This window comes from Etheostoma spectabile, chromosome 1 (assembly GCF_008692095.1).
Source record: "Etheostoma spectabile isolate EspeVRDwgs_2016 chromosome 1, UIUC_Espe_1.0, whole genome shotgun sequence".
NCBI classification, from domain to species: Eukaryota; Metazoa; Chordata; class Actinopteri; order Perciformes; family Percidae; genus Etheostoma; species Etheostoma spectabile.
In genome coordinates this window covers 6998516-7017100 of record NC_045733.1, presented here as the reverse complement: position 1 = coordinate 7017100, position 18585 = coordinate 6998516, and the positions used below count along the sequence as shown (strand labels likewise).

The 18585-nt window shown below is 39.0% G+C and overlaps 1 protein-coding gene across 4 annotated transcripts in view; it reads left to right on the top strand.

Moving 5' to 3' along the window:
* The first annotated feature begins 1643 nt into the window (after positions 1 to 1643).
* The window catches only part of cpne7 (copine VII), a 33394-nt gene continuing 16452 nt past the window's right edge, over positions 1644 to 18585 (top strand). The window contains exons 1-12 of one of the 4 annotated variants that reach the window (XM_032523024.1): positions 1644 to 1806; positions 2906 to 2966; positions 3081 to 3390; positions 6723 to 6905; positions 7132 to 7206; positions 9176 to 9250; positions 13075 to 13158; positions 13246 to 13335; positions 13512 to 13610; positions 13806 to 13892; positions 14199 to 14258; positions 14906 to 15039. In XM_032523024.1, the coding sequence (XP_032378915.1) occupies positions 3217 to 3390; positions 6723 to 6905; positions 7132 to 7206; positions 9176 to 9250; positions 13075 to 13158; positions 13246 to 13335; positions 13512 to 13610; positions 13806 to 13892; positions 14199 to 14258; positions 14906 to 15039 (1061 nt within the window). In that variant the 5' untranslated portion in view covers positions 1644 to 1806; positions 2906 to 2966; positions 3081 to 3216. Of the gene's footprint in view, positions 1814 to 2905; positions 2967 to 3080; positions 3391 to 6722; positions 6906 to 7131; positions 7207 to 9175; positions 9251 to 13074; positions 13159 to 13245; positions 13336 to 13511; positions 13611 to 13805; positions 13893 to 14198; positions 14259 to 14905; positions 15040 to 18585 lie in introns of all 4 variants that reach the window. The other 3 variants (XM_032523080.1, XM_032523167.1, XM_032523261.1) reach the window with 3 other exon arrangements.

The window sequence follows — 18585 nt, the reverse complement described above, 5'->3', positions numbered from 1 at the left end:
AAATTAATGTGGTAGTTGTGTTGTTTGGTGTGTAAGATGCATGGTTATCAGCTTTACAGAGCAGATAATTGAAAAAGCATGGAGCCAAGGTTTTATTTTGTTTTTCAAGCTGTTGGAATAATTTGATTGACCTGCATGTCTGCACACATCATAATTTTACCAGCTGAAAGCTTCTGAGTGGCTCAACTCTCAAAGAATTAGCCGTGTCCTCTTGAAATCAAAGACAGTCGTAATTCTGCAAAGATCTAATGAATAATAATGTTCTTTCTGTTTGAAGGACACTTCAGAATCATGTCATTTCAATGCCCTCAGGAACAAAAACGCTGAAGCCTACACATGTATATTATCATAAAGTGCACTGTAACTACGGAAGGTACTTTTAAACAGTCAAACTTTTATTTTCGGTTTTGCACTGTATTTTGATGAACCCAAATTTCCCAAGTCATTTGGTCTATTCCTTTGTCTTTTCATGGCCTTCGCCCTGTTAAAGCAAACACTCAAGGGCTGCTGTTTTGTCAGTGCAATCTGAAAATCTATAAACGTTATGTAATGTCTGGAAATACATTCATGAAAATAATACATTTGTGGGTGGACTGTGAAAAGGTTCAAGCACAAACGTGTAGAAACAATAAGTTATGTAACATACATAGCTGTCAAAAGAATCAGTTCATGTTCATTTAAATGTGAGAGACATTAGACTTGAGTATTAGTATGTGCATGTACAGTAAACACGTGGGTGTGTGGGTTTTTAATAAAGTTAAGAGACCACAAAGTCTGTCTGAAGCTCCAACATGGAGATTTCTTTGTGATGTGCTGCTGCTGGACTTTAAGTTCCTGTTGTTTTTCTGTGAAATGTCTCATTTGTATCCCTGGCATTCCTGTTATTGAGATGTGACAAAGCATGGCAGAACCAGATGCTCATATTGCCTTCTTTTCTGAGTGCAAATTAACAAACTATGCAGTAGATCCTACTGAGAGGATTATCATCTGGTTTCCTTTTTTATGTTCACATGATGAGCCCATACTGTAAACATTTAGTTGGAACAACTGTATAGTGTAAAATGCTCACCTTACTGTATGCAGAACTGTGCCATGTACACCATATGTAAACATCATCATAATGCTAATCAATGATGCTAATGCTCAGTATGACACATTCATTACAGTAGGCTGAAGCTGGAGAAAAATCTGATTGAAAGCTATCTTTCTGAATGTAGTCTATATATTAAGCCCCCTCAATTAAGCCCGCATGGGATTATTGGTGCAAAGAAATTAACTTCAATTTACAGGAAGTGTGAAGGATATTGCATCTCTTACCCTTAGATTAAAACGTGTTTCATTGATTTGTTCATATATCTCAAGTTCGTCATTCTTTTAGCCGGAAGCAAATAACAAACACTGTGCCCATATTTTCCGCTTTTACCTCAGGGTTCCATTCTCTGTGAAAGCTGCCAAATCTCCTAATCAATAACAAGCCCCTGTAATGCATCTCCATAGCCTCGTGTCCTGTTTTTTTTTTTTATTATTTTTTTTTTTAGATTCGATTTTCAACCATTCAACCATATTTTTTACCATGTAAAATGAATCCAGTCATTGTTTTCAACCGAACTCCCAAATAATCGAGTCCCAGCGAAAGCGCCATCCTCACATCAGCAGCTGGGCTCTCTCCACTCCCCATCTCTCTAAGCCGAGCCTACTCCCTCCTCGCCAGTCTAACCAATGAGTTTCGGCGGAGAAAAAACCCCAAGCAGTGTGTTATGGGGGAGGATTAAAACATGTGTGTTCAAGAGTAAAGACCAACGACAGGTAGGAAGTGAGTTTCTCGTTTTTAACTTGATGGTCAGCAGAGTCTATTGGGTTTGATGAGGGTATTAAGTACGATATTGCTTGTTTTTTGATCAGCTGGATGTCTTCTTATCGGAAGTAAGACAATGACAAACGACAAGTGTTATCAAAGTAGACTGTTCGTTTTTAGTACGGCGCTTTGTTCATTGTGATTATGAGACAACTAAAGCTATAGATCGTCATTTTGCGAACCTTGTCGTTAACTGGTTTTGAAGGATTACAGATTTTTTTTTTTAGCGGAAATTATGTTTTGGGATGAATTGTTAAGAAACCATATAGGAGCGTTTACTGTATCGCCTTCATTATTAAGTTGTTGGATTGAATCGGTAATCGACGTGTTGCTTTACAAAGAGGTTTTTTACAGCATAACTTTTGCTTGGCTCGTTATTTATAGCTTCTGAATCTGATTGTCTTCCGAGTTTTATTGAGTTAAGTTTGAGATTGATGCTTTGGGGTAACATCTGGTTTCCAGACTCACAGCTGGCAAAAAGAAGAAAACACGGGCGCTGTCCCTGGTGCTGAGGCTAATGGTACACTTGTTCGTTTAAGAATGTGACACTTAAATTGAAGGATGCTGGTAGCGAAATTCAACCCCCCACCCTCATACTTTCTCCCCCTTTAAAACAGTTAAGCAGGGTCATAAATCCTTTGCTCAAGGACACTTCAACAGGGCGGATGTTTGCCACATTGGAGCTTGAACAAATCAAAGTACATGTTTTAGTTTTGTGGTTATCTTCTGGGCAACAAAGCCACTCAGCCGTGTGTCTGCTGGATTCCTGATTTTATCTAGCACTTTACTTTTATGTGTGGTCATTGTTGAATAGTGGAAAGAAAATACCAATTTTGTTCTGCTAAAATAGTTTGATATCTGCTGTATGCTGTCATGTTTGGAGTGGGATACAAATAGAGGTATGTAGAAAATGGCATTATCAAGTCTATGTTTTTGTATTTATCTTTGTGGGTAGCGTAGAGTGACACCCTCCTTATTTTTCATACTGGAATTAAGAGCTTTTAAAAAGAAGAAACCCCTGATTTGACTATCATAAATCAATCTTACTAGTTGATCTGATCGAGGCTCCTGAAAGCACCACCTTCATGTCCTGTCTCTCGTCAGTGCTGAGGTAAGATGATACTCCCCACATGGGGATAGCTCTGACAGGCAGTATTAACAGATGGGGTTTTCTTTGGTCACCTGGGACTCAACAAGAATCTCTGTTCTTTTGTACTGTACCAAGTCAAAAGAGCCTGTCTCCTGTGAGTGTGCCAAGTCTTCACTGAGATCCCTCGACCCACCACTACATTTTACCATCCCACGGAGTCACCACATCGCACTGCTTCGCTGGTTGGGAGCTCCTCTTGCCCTGAGCCAGGATGAATGATGTTCAGGAGGCCACCTCCCCTGCGACTAGCCTCAGCGGTCCGGCTACCTGCGTCTGTAAAGTAGAGCTGCGTGTGTCTTGCAAAGCCCTGCTCGACCGAGACACGCTGAATAAGTCAGACCCATGTGTCATAGTCATGGTCCAGACCAACGGACAGTGGACCGAGGTGAGTTTGTGAACAGTATTTTCTGTTGGAGATTATAAGTGCCTTTGGGGTGGACTTTGGGCTTTTTCACTTCGGAAGCCTATGACATGCACAAAAAAGATATATAAGACAATAAAGGAAAGGAAAAATGCTGAAAAGCATAATATGAGCACTTTGATGCTTACAGGCTTGTTATACAGTAAGACACTGGGGAAAGCACAGTTGGCCAGCCTTCCCTCTGTTGTTCAGGGTCACAAATACTGGAAAAGCTCAGATATGAAGATGAAGCAGTGATGATGTGTGTAACGTTAGACATTGGGATGAATTTTCAGTCCCACTCCAGTTATTCCCAATCCTGTGATGTCATACATGATCGACCAGGGAGATAAATCTGTTAATGGTTTGCTGAACTGGCAGCTGTTTGTTACTCTTTCGGAAAAGATCATGGCTTACACAACAGCTGTCTGACTCAGAATTAAAGATGTCAAATTTAGAATAAGATTTACAGAGAAAGATTGAACATTGTCTGCCTCCACATTTCACTAATTTATACAGTCTGCCCTGTCACTGGTCTTTATGTGTGGACAAACACTGGGTTGTTAATAAGCAGTGTGATGAGGTGTGTTCCAGCTGAAAATGTTTACTTTGTTGGATTGGTCCCAGGCTGATTTGATGCGTAGGCAGCAGCTCTCTCATTTCCCTGTTAATTAAGTCGTTTAGTACATGAAGGAAAGCCAAAGCACAGGTCTCCATTAAGTAGAGGATATCTAATTATATAGATTTTTTTCCCCTGCTACACTTCATTCAACAAAAGCTATCTTTCCAAGGAAATGGGAGATGATTATTAAGTGTAACTTAGATTTTTGCCACATGGGAGCCATTTGTTTGAGATGTTCACTGTAGTGTTTGGACTGAATGAATGTAGAAGCTTGAGATACTATTATGATTAAAAACTCGCCTAGTAGTTCTTTAAGGACACCAGTTGTGGATTTTTCTTGGTTGTAATTTGATTTCCATTAACCGAAGCAAATTCATGTGAAACAAAATAACTAAGAAACACAATGCAGTATTACAAGGAGAGCTCTGTCCATCTATCTATCTATCTATCTATCTATCTATCTATCTATCTATCTATCTATCTATCTATCTATCTATCTATCTATCTATCTATCTATCTATCTATCTATCTATCCATCTATTTGAGTCATGACAGTGTACACAAGTTGTCCAACCCTCCCCTGTCAGATCCCTTGGTACTGGGAGGCAGCATTCCTTGTGAAATTGTTTACTTACGTCAACAACTGAGTAAGAAGCTGAGAGCCCACTCATACCAGAGCCACCCTCTTTTTCTTTTCTGAGCTCATCCTGTATTGTCCTACTGACTTGCAACTGCTATTTGTTGAACTGCATTTATTTATTTATTTATTACCTTATTTCACCACCTGTTTGCTTCCAAGGACAGACACAAAAACAGCGCGGAGATGACTTAGTGTTTTGTCCCACAAGAGATTTCTCTTCTTTTTGTGTTAACTAGACTATACGTTCTCCCGTGATAGCGAGTTAATTCAAAAGCTCATTGTTCTGCTGATATCTGACCTAAACTGAAGGGGCTAGTTATGATCGAGCTACAGACATAACGCTTTACCCACCTGGCCGAACTGATTAGAGAAAGCCTCAATTTTCCATGTAAGAGATGTCTCTATACTTCTGTCCTCCCACCAACAACAAACAGGCGTCACAGACTTCAGCAGAACCTCTCCTCCGTTGCTCCGATAAGCTTTCATTAACAATCAGACTCATCCCAAATCTGTCCATCCAGATGGCACAAAGAGAGGAGAAGGCAAGAGAATGCAATAAAGATAAATGGGGATGAATGAGGCTGAGGAAGCTGGAAGCTCCTTCTTTAGGATTTCTGCCAGAGTGAAAAGGAAACTGTAGAGCAGTAGAGCAGTCCCTGTTACAAGCCATCCTCTGCAGTTGGTATTGTCTGATGATGATGATAATTATTATTATTAATATAAAAATCAAAAAAAGTGAGGTGGATGTTAACAGAACTAAAATCAAGTATTTACTGTGACAGAGACCAAAGTCTGATTATTTTCCACCCAGTGCTGTTTATTTTTTAGGTCAAAATGATGAAGATGTGACAGGAAAAAAAAAACACATTTAGGGCAACAAATGTAATATTTACCAATGAACAAATTGAATTGCAAATTGCTAACGAGTTTTGTGTGGAAGGGTGCTGAATTCTCTAAATTTATAGTAAAGTCAGCAGGACAGCACTCCAATTAAATTGTTTATTCATGCATGGATGTTTCGGGCAGACGTCCTTCCTCAGCTTGTGAGCTGGCAACAATGTGAAACACAATGCTAAAATAAACAGAGATAGTGACGTTACAGGTTTTGTAATGCAATAACAGATGGGCGACAAATAAAACTGGAAGATAGTTACGATGCTTCCATATAGGTGGGATAAGTTTCACTTGCACCATTAGATGGAAGGTCACTGCAAAGCAATACAAAGTTACATAATTCTATGATGAAATATTTCCATCCCGATAGAAGTGGTCTCTTTTAGTGATGCTAATGCCGCCCTTTAAAGGGAACTAGGGGTTGAATGGTTCAATAGGTATGAAAATGATATAAATCATGCTTTATTGCCTACAGTGTCTGCAGATTCTCAAACCAACTGAACACTTGTGTGCGTTTTATTTAATGTCAATAGATCATATACAGATTATGCATTTTTATTGATGGGTCTGTTCTCTTCTGTGTAGGTCATAAAAACATGCAATAAACACAAACATAACAACAACAGGCTATAACATGAACATTCCGAGTATGCAGAAATGTTGATGCATGGATATCATTGTTAAATGTGGAAATAAATAACCTCTATAGTCTTAAATATAATGTTCAATGGTAATCTCTCCTTGTGGCAAATTGGGCAGCATAGAAATGTCCATGGAGCTGTGTGAGAGCTGAATCCTACATCATGAACAGATGGGGCCACAGAGAGCTCAGCTTTTCCTTGTCAGGCATTGAAAGACAAGCATGGATGTTTTCTATACGCTGAGATTAAATGTCCGAGCTCTCCGGTCGTCTCTCACTTTATACTCTTGATGGGACAAAATAACATTTGCCCCTCTGTAGACACTGTTTTTCCCCAAATTAAGTAGTTATATTTTCCATTCCTTCCATTCCAAATCTTGCTGAAAAACAATATCTGTTACAATCTGCAAAAGTGCTATCACACCATAAGGTCTATTTGCTTTTATCACACACACACACACAGTGGATAAAAAAAGCAGCGCTACAATGTTTAAACATATTAAGTGTGTGTTCCCTCTCAGCTGGACAGGACAGAAGTGATCAAGAGCAACTTGCACCCGGTCTTTGCCAAGGTGTTCTCTCTGGACTACTACTTTGAGGAGGTTCAGAAGCTGCGATTTGAAGTCTACGACATCCATGGCACTCATAGCATCGGCACCCGTGATGATGACTTTCTGGGGGGGGTGGAGTGCACTCTTGGCCAGGTAGGCAGATGCCACTGTCTGACTTACGCATTTTTTTTACTTGTATTATTTAGTTTTGTGCCATGATAACAGATGTGTCTGTCATAAAAGAGCTTAACCATGTTGGAGGTAAATATTTGTGGTAAATATACCTGACGCTGGTGTCGATGACTCAGATCCCTGTACTCTTCTCTTTTCTGCTAAGAAAGGCTCAAAGTCCACAATGTGTTTATCTTGCTCTTTGCAGATCGTGGCCCAAAAGAAGATGTTGAAGCCTTTGTTGCTGAAGTATGGGAAATATGCCGGCAAATCCACCATCACGGTAGTTTCTAACATTTTGCGTATGCCCTGCTGTAGTGAAATTGTCTAGATAGCTGGACATAAAGAAAATGGAAGTTAGTAGCCAATGGCTGGTGAGCACTGAGAGAAATAATAAATGGCAAATTGATAGGTAAAAAGGATTTCTGTATTCTTTGAAAAATGTTTTCAATTACCTTAAATCATGCAGCTCTATGTTTTCAGACTTTTTTCCAAATACTGTCTCAAAGATAAAGTTTAAGACACCACGTTCACAGAATGGCTTCATATTTCTGCTTTGCATTGCATTGCTTCGTTTGTGTGTGTTGGTAGTTGTTCAGAGCATACATTCTTTCTGAGCACTTTATACATGTTAGGGTCCATTTTGGGGCCATGGGGCTCTGTTCCTGCTACACATGCCAAATCACACAGGGAAGCAAGAGGAAATGATGCATGTGTAAGAACTCATGTGTCAGATGTGGAAGAGAGGAGCTGTTGGTTCATTAACCACCCTCTTATAGTTAATAAGCCGGTGGTGGTAGTATAATATAAAAAAAAAACGAGCTAGATCGTGCAGTCTTCCACTCTATCTTGTTTGGTATACACAAGTGAGGCAGAATGTGGACATGATAACAGGACCTGCACCCAATAAAAGCACTCTTCAATAAAGTTGAAGTTGAAGTTGAAAAGTCTTTAATGCCCCCAAGGGGCAATTTGGTTCTCAACATGTAGCCAATACCTAAACATTAGCACAAAAAAGGACATAAAAACATAAAATAATTAATAGACAAAACATAAATACACATGTACACTACACTTAAAAAGATGACAAATATATGCTGTGAAATGGGCAAGGATGGCAGAAGATACAAATACAAACTGTGCAATGGCAGCATTATAATGATATTATTGAATTGTATCCCTGTGCTGAGGGATAAGAACAAGACAAACTCATCATTTAATCCCAACCCGTATCATACACGTAGGCAAAACCTAATCCTGACATCAACCCTAAAACCAAATATTTACCTTTAAACAGAACTTGACCAGAATGTGTTCATTCCTAAGGTCTCAAATGTGAGACCCACACACACGTATGCACGCACACACAAAAACACACACAGGCGCTCACGCACGCACACATGCACACACACATGCATGCACGCACGCACACATCATCTGCCCACACCTTTTATAAAGATGCTTCTCTGCACTTGGTACCTGTCAGGACAAGCTGTCTGATAAAAGGTTCATGTTTCCTACTTTGCCAATCATCACTGTCAAGGCTTGTCAAACCCTGGCTGTGCTTGCTACAGTTCTGGCAGCTGAATGTAAAGTTTCTGCTAGTTTCTAATAGAAGAACAGAAAGAGAGCAAACTTCTGTACTGTTTGAGTGGGCCAGAAGGAGCAGCAGAGGGTGCTCGGTGATGCTTTTTAACACAGGTATAAACAAACAAAAAGATTTGGCATTTGGTAACGTCAGAGAGCTTTTACAAAACTTTACTGTTGCACTGTGCTATATGTGGTAACTTTTACATCCATGAAAAGTTGAATATTCAAGAGACAATAACCTGTAACAGCGGGGGGCCATTAGTTTACAGCTAATGGGGCTCTCTACTCTTTAGTTTTAATGTTCTGCAGTCCTCCGTTAAGTATAAGCCACTTCACTTTGTTAACTGCTTATCACAGTGCAACCGCTACTACAGTAAAAGTTCATTTTAGCAATGGAATGGGAAAAGGAAAAAAAAACTCAAGTAAAGCAGCTTGTTTTAAATACTGGCAGATAATTACCGTCACCTTAATATAGAGGCTTACTCTTACTCTGCAACCAAATGTAATTCACCTAAAAAACAAAAATCCTAGTGTGGAGTTTTGACTTTTATGAGCTGTCTCTTTCTTTCCTGAAATATCGATTATTTGGTTGTGATTTCTTTCAATGAAATAATGAAGCCCATAAGCACAAATTGTAACTGACAAATCTTGTATCCTCTCAGGTGCACGCTGAGGAAATTTCTGGCAACAACGGGTATGTGGAGCTTTCCTTCTGTGCCAAGAAGCTTGATGATAAGGTGAGCAGAGCACAACGTTTTGATGGAAATAACACGGTTCATATTTAATTAGTTATGGTTTGGTAGCACTAGACAGGGATAGTAGTAAAATGATAATCATGATGCTGTACCTCAGAATGTATCCACACTGCATCACTGGCCTTAAAGGGATTCACATTTAAATTATTTAATTAATTATTTTGTATTATTTTAAAATCATTATATAATTTCATGTTACAGGGAGAGAGAAAAATGATAATAACACTTGATATCACATCTTTGGGTGGCAGTAGCACAGTCGGTAGGGAGTTGGGTTGGGAACCAGACGGTTCAAGTTCCTGCACCAACCAAAGTACGGAGTGTGGATTGTTGGCTGGAGGGATGCTAGTACTTCCTGGGCACTGCCAGGTGCTCTTAAGCAAGGCACCTGAGCATGTGTGTGTATTTCAGGCCTATGTGTAGTGATTCTAACAAAAACAGAGTGTAAATTGCAATTTCCCCACTGGGGATCAATAAACAGTTTAAATTATACAATTATTTGCAGTAACATTATGCTCTAACATACATTTATACAATACTCATTTGGCAACTTACAAATGCACAAGGCACATTATATCGTGTGAAATTTGTTTTTACTGTTCTTTTTGAATTCATATGGTTTTACTTTAACTATGGATATCATTGACTTTAACTGCTACTGCTCTCACACTGCCAAACTTTGCTGAAGGTATATTTCAATCAAAAAGACAGCAGGAGCTTGCAACCAATTACATCTCTGATGATCTAAAGTCACTCCATGTTCTTCGAGCGAGCCTTAGGATGCCACACTCAGAGGCTTCCCTTGACTCCCAGATGTATTGGGAGAAAAATATATTTCTTTGTACAGCATATACATTTATTTTTGAAATTGCAGTTTGCAGTTTCCTGCTACTATGACAGTAAAATTGAACCTTACCCTTTTACGAGGGAAATGATAAAAAAGGACATCTCTCTCTGCATGTGATATTTGCTTCATATTTCCGGTGTGCCACTGGCAGTATTGAGTTTCTGCCTGGTGAAAATGACTTGGCTTGCTTTGTTTAACCTGATGTAATTACAGATGTGGGTACATCACTGTGGAGCAATGGTGTGTGCAGTTTATAGAAAGAGAGTTTGGTGCTTCATGTCAAATATCTAACAGCACTGATATAAAAAATGATACAAAATTAAAATGAAACTGACTTTGTTCATGTACAAACAAAGTCATATTTGTTAGAAAAACAGCCCTTTAGCAACTTGGTCAGAACAAACTAAGAAAAGCTGCATGCAAGATTAAAATTTATTTTATTCTAAGCAAACTACTTCTCTATCAAATTGGAAAGAAATAAGATAAGTGCTGAAACTTATACCATCTCTGCCCCCATTGCTAGCAGATGTATCCCTCCCTGTTTAGTTAGCCGGGCAATTGCAACTGTAGCTTTGTAGAGACCATGCAATTTCCCAAACTGAATAAATCCTGCATGCACATATAAACACGAAACTGCTTTGCTAGTTCCATTGTGTTGTAACTAAGATATCTGCTAAAAAAATAATTGTATTCATTTGGATGATTGTCGTAGCCTACTGTTTAGTTCAAAAACATCAAAAACACAGCAGACCAGACGCAACCATTTATTTTGAAAAGTCAAAGCTCGCAGACAGCGGGCAGCTGGGATGTCATGAGACGGTAGTTCTCTAGGCTGCAGCCATACCCGACTCAAATATCTTTTCGGTCCCGTTTGTCACTACCCGATGTGAGTTGAGTGTAGATGTGAGTCGCGCATGCTCAGTTCAAACAGTTTACGGCATAACGTGTCATACCCAGTCAGACCCAAGGGGATAAGCGAGCGCTGTTAGCATTCCATTGACTGCCATTCATTTTGGCGCCACTTTGACAGCGAATAACTTAACATCTGAAGCGTTTAAACACTTTTGTTGGCCAGTGTTTATTTTTTAAAGAAACAGGCCAATATACAAAAGGCTCCAATATGTTATACCTCACGTTATGGCTCCGTAGCAGGCGTTTTTGTAAAAATAGGCTAACGTTTGTGTCATAACCAATCGACTTTTCCTGACAATCACCGTATTGTCAGGAGAAGCTCACAGACAGTTTCAACTTACATTAGCCGTTTAGGTTTAATTACCAATGTTGAATTTGCCAGTTACCCAGTGTGCTTTGTTGAATGGGCTCAATGTTTTATCCTAAAGTTGATGACTGAAGCAGCAAAGTGTTTCTAATTAGCTGCTTGTCGGCTGTGTCACCTCAACGTACTGTAGGTATTGAAGGATCACAGCCTAGCTTTAGATGAACAGGAGGATTAGTGATGAGAAATCATTGATATCCCAGCCTAGGATTGAATTTTGACAGCTGTATCCATGCCGCTGATGCCACTGGCTAGCTGTTGCCATGACAACAACGAGAGGATGCTATGGCTCTTTTTGCTCCTGTCCCTGAGGAGATGTATCTGGCTAATGTGGCGGGAAATGCTGCATTAACAGTCTCATTCGATGTACACCCGCACCCCCTCTCTAACTGCCAGTGAGACACACACACACACACACACGCGCACACGCACACGCACACGCACGCACACGCACACGCACACGCACACGCACGCACATGCACACACACACACACACACACACACACACACACACACACACACACACACACACACACACACACACACACACACACACAGCGTTCCTTTAAACAGCAGAGTTGATTGAATGAGTATATCAGGTCAAAGGAACTGATTTCCCCAGGGTTTTTGAGTTGTGAACCTGGTAATGATATGTGCCTTGCTGCACATTTGTGTGTATGTGTGTGGCAGTGTGTTTTACGCACACTTTTTTTGTATATAGGGCTAAAGATTTGCAATAATATTACAGTCATTATTTAGATGAGTTGAAATGTGAATATTTAGAAAATAACTTTGATGTCATGACTCTGCTGTAAGGGAGTTTAAACCTATTGGATTTATTATCCTGCAGACCTCTTGCTGATGTTGTCATTGTAGATCACTGAAGAATCAATTGACCTAAATAATCAGTGTTGCTCTGCTCTCAGGTACCTGTACTTGAGACTCAGAGGATGATTTAGGCGATCGTAAATAGCCTTAAAAGGATGCAAAATCGTACCCGTTTTCAATTTAGATGGTACTTACACTGATGATGTAAATGGACACAGCCACCAGTGAGTTACTGTTTATAGAATGCATGATATAAATAGAAAAATATCAACCCAATGCTGGGTCATTTCAGATGCATTTTGCATATCGGTAATAAGTAATGGAGTGCAAAAGAAAGTTTCTGTTCTTTATTAGCAAGTTTCAAATATTGGTTGAAGAAATCAATAAAGATATTTTAAAACTGCAATGAAGGTTGTATAGGAGAAAACAGCAGGTCATTAATGCTATCGGCTTAAGAAAAAGGTCAGTGATTGAATGAAAAAATGTAATAACTAGGGAATGGCATGAGTCAGAAGCTTGTAAAATATTCTCAAACTCTCATCTCTGATCAAAAAAGCTCTGAAAAAAATATCATCTGAGTCGTTAGCTTCAATAGGGTGAATCAAATGAAATCAAACCTCTAGTGTTAAATGTGATGTTGTGTGTGGGTCATTTGTTGTTATTTGTCTCTTGTTTAATACATCTGGATCTCAATGAGACTTTCCTACTTTTCCCTATTCCATTTCAAGAAATTTCAGAAAGAAATTTGACCTGACAGTACCAGAAGAAATACTTAATCAAACTTTATCATCTTCCCTTTGGATTAATTGTTACAATAATAGTCAGTAGTTTTGATATTCTGTTTCCCCCCCGCAGGATCTCTTCAGTAAGTCAGACCCATTTTTGGAAATATACCGAATCAATGACGATGAAACTGAACAACTTGTGCACAGAACTGAGGTAAATTCATCATGTTCCTTCGTCAGTTTAAGAAACAGCTGTTTTCTGCCACTCTGCCTCATAGGTAATGTGCTCCTACTCCAACAGGTGATTAAAAACAACCTGAATCCTGTGTGGGAGCCCTTTAAAGTGTCTCTCATATCCCTGTGCAGCTGTGATGAGGACCGGAAGCTCAAGGTAAGGCACCTTTAGCAACTAAGTCCACATCAGTGAAAAAACATAGGAGTCAGAGACTGTACAAACAGTACTTAACGAGAATACAATAAAGGCGTTTCCTGATGATTTGAGGGATGAGTGAACGACCAAACCAACAAAGAGACAGTACAAAACATTGTTGTCCGTGTGTTCCACAGTGCCTAGTGTGGGATTATGACTCCAGGGGGAAACACGACTTCATTGGCGAGTTCTACGCCACTTTCAGGGAAATGCAGAATATTGCCAGTGGAAATAAGGTCAGTAAGTAGAGAGGCTGAGCAGAGCCAAGAAGAGACAGCCATGTAACCATTTCATCCAATTCCAATATGCCTCTCCTTTTTACTCTGAAACACTGAAATCCATCCCAGATGGAACAAATGTCATGGTGCTAAAGATTTATTGCCAAGGTTCAAAATGCTCCTGTTCTTTGTCTTCAATGTACTTTGTTTAAGGTGACGTGGGATTGTGTAAATCCCAAGTACAAACAGAAGAAAAGGAACTATAAAAATTCAGGAGTTGTCATCCTCAGTGACCTTAAGGTATGAATCACTTGAACCAATCAGTGTTTTATTTTACATCATGAAATGGGAATTGAAGAAACTGGCCCAATGAGCTTTTAGTTGCATGAAACAGTTTTAGAATCAGTATAAATGAATTGTAGTAATAATCCATTGTTTGCATCTATTCACTGTACATGGAACTGTATTGTTTAGTTTCTCTCACTGTATTACAGCAAAATGAGAAACTGGCATGGATGCTCACACAATTCTTTTTTTTTTTACACTTTACAGTCAACAGATTTGTTGGGTTAATTCTGTTTTATTGACTAGATGTTTTTTTTGCAGCTACACAGAGTGTACTCCTTCTTAGATTACATCATGGGAGGATGCCAGATTCACTTTACGGTAAATTAAACATTGACACTTCACTGTCATTGAATTTTTAAATGCACATGGCTCTGGTTGCAGGAATTACTTGATTCTGTCAAATTCTCTGTATGTTGCTTCTTTGTTTAAGATCGTATACCTAATAGATAAACATACTTTGGTTTGGTGGTCCATTATCATGCAATATGCAGCAAATGTTACATTACACTGCTTTTAAAGATATGTTTTATCCTTGAAATACCCCCCGACAGTGTTTTGGTCTGTGTACACAGTTTTCTTGTAGGCAGCTTCGTGGAATACATTCAAACCTTCAACTCTTGCCCTTTGGTCTGCCCTGTGTGGTGCTACCTCTCACTCTCTAGCTGGATTACTGAATCCGTGAATATTAATTATGATGATTGATGTTGTAGATGTAGTGCCTCGCGTTGACATAGCTGGCTGCGGTGTACGGGAGCTTGAGCTGTTTCTATCTACAGTATGTGGGTGTAAAAAGAGCAAGTTCTTACCTCTGATCAGATAATTTATTCTGCCATTATGCTTATTTCAGGCTTGCTCACGCAGAATTGTTTGTAATATCTTAAGCAGCCAAATAAAAAGTAAAGTAGCAAAAGAAAAACTTAATTGATTCTGTCATATTGTTCATGCTGAACACATCTTTCTACCAGGTTGCCATTGACTTCACAGCCTCCAATGGAGACCCAAGGAACAGCTGCTCTTTGCACTACATCAACCCTTACCAGCCCAACGAGTACCTGAAGGCTCTGATAGCAGTGGGGGAGATCTGTCAAGACTATGATAGGTTTGTTAGTCTATTGTTTCTCAGTGTAAGCTCTTTGGTGCTTATAGGGTTTGTCTGGGTCTCTGTAAACTAGAGCTGCAGAGTTCCCCTTGTATGTTATTTTGGTGTGCTCTCTCACACTGAAACGAGCCACTCCATGTGAACCATAGCAAAAGGAATGGAATGGAAAACATTAAGAACTAGAAACAACATGGCAGATAGTCTGGCAAGGTACTCATTTTTAAAATTATTTTTCAGCTTTTAACAATCTGTCAGAAAGATGACATTTTGACCTTTATAGATTTTTAGCAAGGATTTTTGAGCAATGTGTTAATTTATTTCTTGCATAACAGTTTACAGAAAAATCTTTCACATAGTGTTTTTTTATTTTAGAAAATAACACAATAAAACAAACCAAAGTGATAATACTCCTTTTTATGATAGATGCCTTAATCCGTTTTACAAATACCTTTACATTTTTTTGTCCTTTGCTTTTCATTTTTAGATGTTACTGTCAATCAATGGTTATTATTGAGAAAACTGTTATTATGATCAAATCGCCAATACCCTTGTGTCATGTACCTTCAGTTTCTTTCCACAGAGAGAAAGAACACTCAGATCTAAATTGCAAATTGGTCCAGTTTGTGTGTTTTCATGTCTGCAAGATCACAGGATATTTCAAAACCTTGGCAGGTTTCAAAGAAAACCAATAGAATTACAAACCGGAGGGCACGCTATCCCTTACAACTGCTGGTGCTCTTGGAGGCAAAAATAAAAACAGAAAATCCAAGGTACTCAAGTGGATGGTTAAGAATAAGCAAATAAATAAAAAGGGCCTAGAATCGTCTAGTGGCCACGCGGTTAAGAGACATGTGGCCTTTACATCTACTCGACTCTCTATGTTGCCTATTCTTGTTCTTCATGTGACAGACACATCAATAGGGCCTCTGCAAAATAACCTTGGGAAGGGACTTGTTTTGGTGGAATGTGCTCGTTTAAAAGTTGTTTTAGTTGTGCAACAGAAAACTAGATTCCCCCTGCAGAGATCTGAGGAGCAGTTAACCATAGTAGGCTACTCATAAATCAACCAGAGTTTTGAATGCTAAAATAAAGAAAGCGGAAGGTGAGGGACATTCGGCGGATCTTCTGGTGGCAATGGAGCAATCTCTTAAATGAATCGTTGTCAATATGGACTAGATCACATATGGTCAAAGTGCAGTATGTGTATGAAATACATTTGGAAACAGAAAGACAAAAGTCATGATTCTAGTTTAGGAATCACTTTGATAAAGCATGCCTACACACAAGCCTGTGCCTCTGCTATTTGTAAGGACAGTGCTAACTGTTTTGCATGTTCTTCACAGGCTCTATGCTCACTGTGGTGGCTGCATGGGCTTTCACCTGTGAATAACCCAGTGATATAGTTTTCTCTGAGCATCTGTTGCAGATACTGGTCCCCCTCCTTAGCTTGCAGAGACTCATTACCCCAAACTACAGATGAACACATGCAGAGACAGAAGATAACACCAGGATAGCAGGCACTTCAGAAAGAAGTGGGAGTCATTATGGCTGGTGAAATAACAGTGTTGTGTATAATCAGATGTAAAGACAGAGAAGGTGCGGCAGAAAGCCTGTTTGAGGAATCATTAAAGACACTAACGCTATTTGAACAAAGTTACAGTTTGAGAATTCCTGTTTAATGATGACAGTTTTTGGCTTCAGTTACACATATATATGTTGGTTTTAAAATGTCTGATTGTCTATCTGAAATGTGCAAAAAAAACTATCAGTTATTGCAGGTAGGCTTGCGGGTACTTGCTAGTTATGGGAAATTATTTATAGTATCATATGTGTTAGAGAAAGACCATCTCATCTGAATAAACTAAGCCAGATAAGGATTAACACTATAACTCCTGATTTATGCAGATCCTCCTATTAAATAGCAGGGGAGCACTGTCTGGCTAATTATAGTAAGAGCACTGCACTCAAGACACTGAAAACCTGCCCCAAAATTAGCAGCTCATCCTTGTAGCTTTATCATTTCCGTGTTTACATATACACAAGAGATTCACACATGGAAACATGCATTTGGGCAAACAGTGACGGCAAGTGTAGGCAGCCCTTCCCTCTTAAGTTGGAATTGTTATTGAGGTGTAAAACGTGGGCAAGCAAACCTTTTAGCCTTTAGTGAAAATAGGTGATGTGGGATTTTAGAGTCCTTGCAGAGGAGTGCATTACAGAGCTGGAGTGACTAGCTTTTGTCTGTGTGGGCAGAGGCTCGTTTACCTTGCTGAAAGAGCTATTATACCGAGCACATCTCCCCGTTTCTCCTCACGTGTGCTGACAAAGTAAGAAAACCAAGATCACCATGAATTTCACAGTCAAAATTCATATGATGAAAATTACTTGTCAGTAGACTTCTCTGCCCTCTTCTCTGGGCTGAAGTTACTGTGTCATGTCTCTAAACCAGGAGATAGAGTTTGGTAATCTTTTAAAATAGTCAATTGCCCATAAAAATCTATCCATTAACGCTCCAAGGGCATATTTATAAAAGTATGGAAAGAGTCTAGAGGTCGAGATAATGGGTGCTGTACAATACATCTCAGGATAGAATTGGCTCAGCATGAATAACTCAATTACCATTTGAATATTTTCATTAAAATTCTTTCTCTATATCGGTTATGTTGGTAAACAGTATAATACCAAACACATAATTAGTTTTTTCCTATTATTTTGCATCTATACAACATATTCCAGTGTTTTGGAAAGGTCACAGTAGTGGAAGTAAGACCTGTATTCAGTGGAACATAATTATTTTGATGAAAATGGATTCAAAACAGCAAGTTGAAAAAACCTATACATGTTGATTGTTAGTTTAGAGCAAAGCCAATTTGACTGCTATCAGTTGCAGGACCTGGCCACTGAGATCTATTCATTTGTTTGGCACATTAGAGTGTGTTATATCTGGATACAGTACAACACATTAGCCATGTGGAGAGGTTGTATTACAGAGAATAAAAGTTGGACTCATTCACAGTTTTTTTTCTTGGAATAGAGAATAATGATGGTAACCAAATATGTGCTCAAATGGCCAATGCACCATATTCAGTGATGTCATTTTAACTAAGCCCACAGTCCGTTGCCATTTCCATTTGCAGCTACGTTAAAATAAATAATACTGCAAGGTTCTGTGTAAAGACACACAGTATCCTCCATATTTCTTATGGATAATGATGTTTTGGTGTGTTACTAGTGCTGCTTCTGCAACAACAGTAAGTGTCAGTGCTTCTAATTATTGTAGTAGAACAATTACAACTTAAAGTAAAGTTTATTGCTCACGCTGACTCATCATTTTGCCAATGTTTATTTAAGTCCACACCCATTAGAGTTAATTAAACACTTCTGATAGCTCTAAAAAACGGCCTCAAAGCCATATTAGATCTATGAGTGGACAAACAACTCTCCAATCAACACTTGTCAACACACCAAGTAAATCAATACTTGTCAACAGTTTTTTGCTGTGTACCCTTTGATGTACCCACACTATGTCCGGAGGAAATATATTAC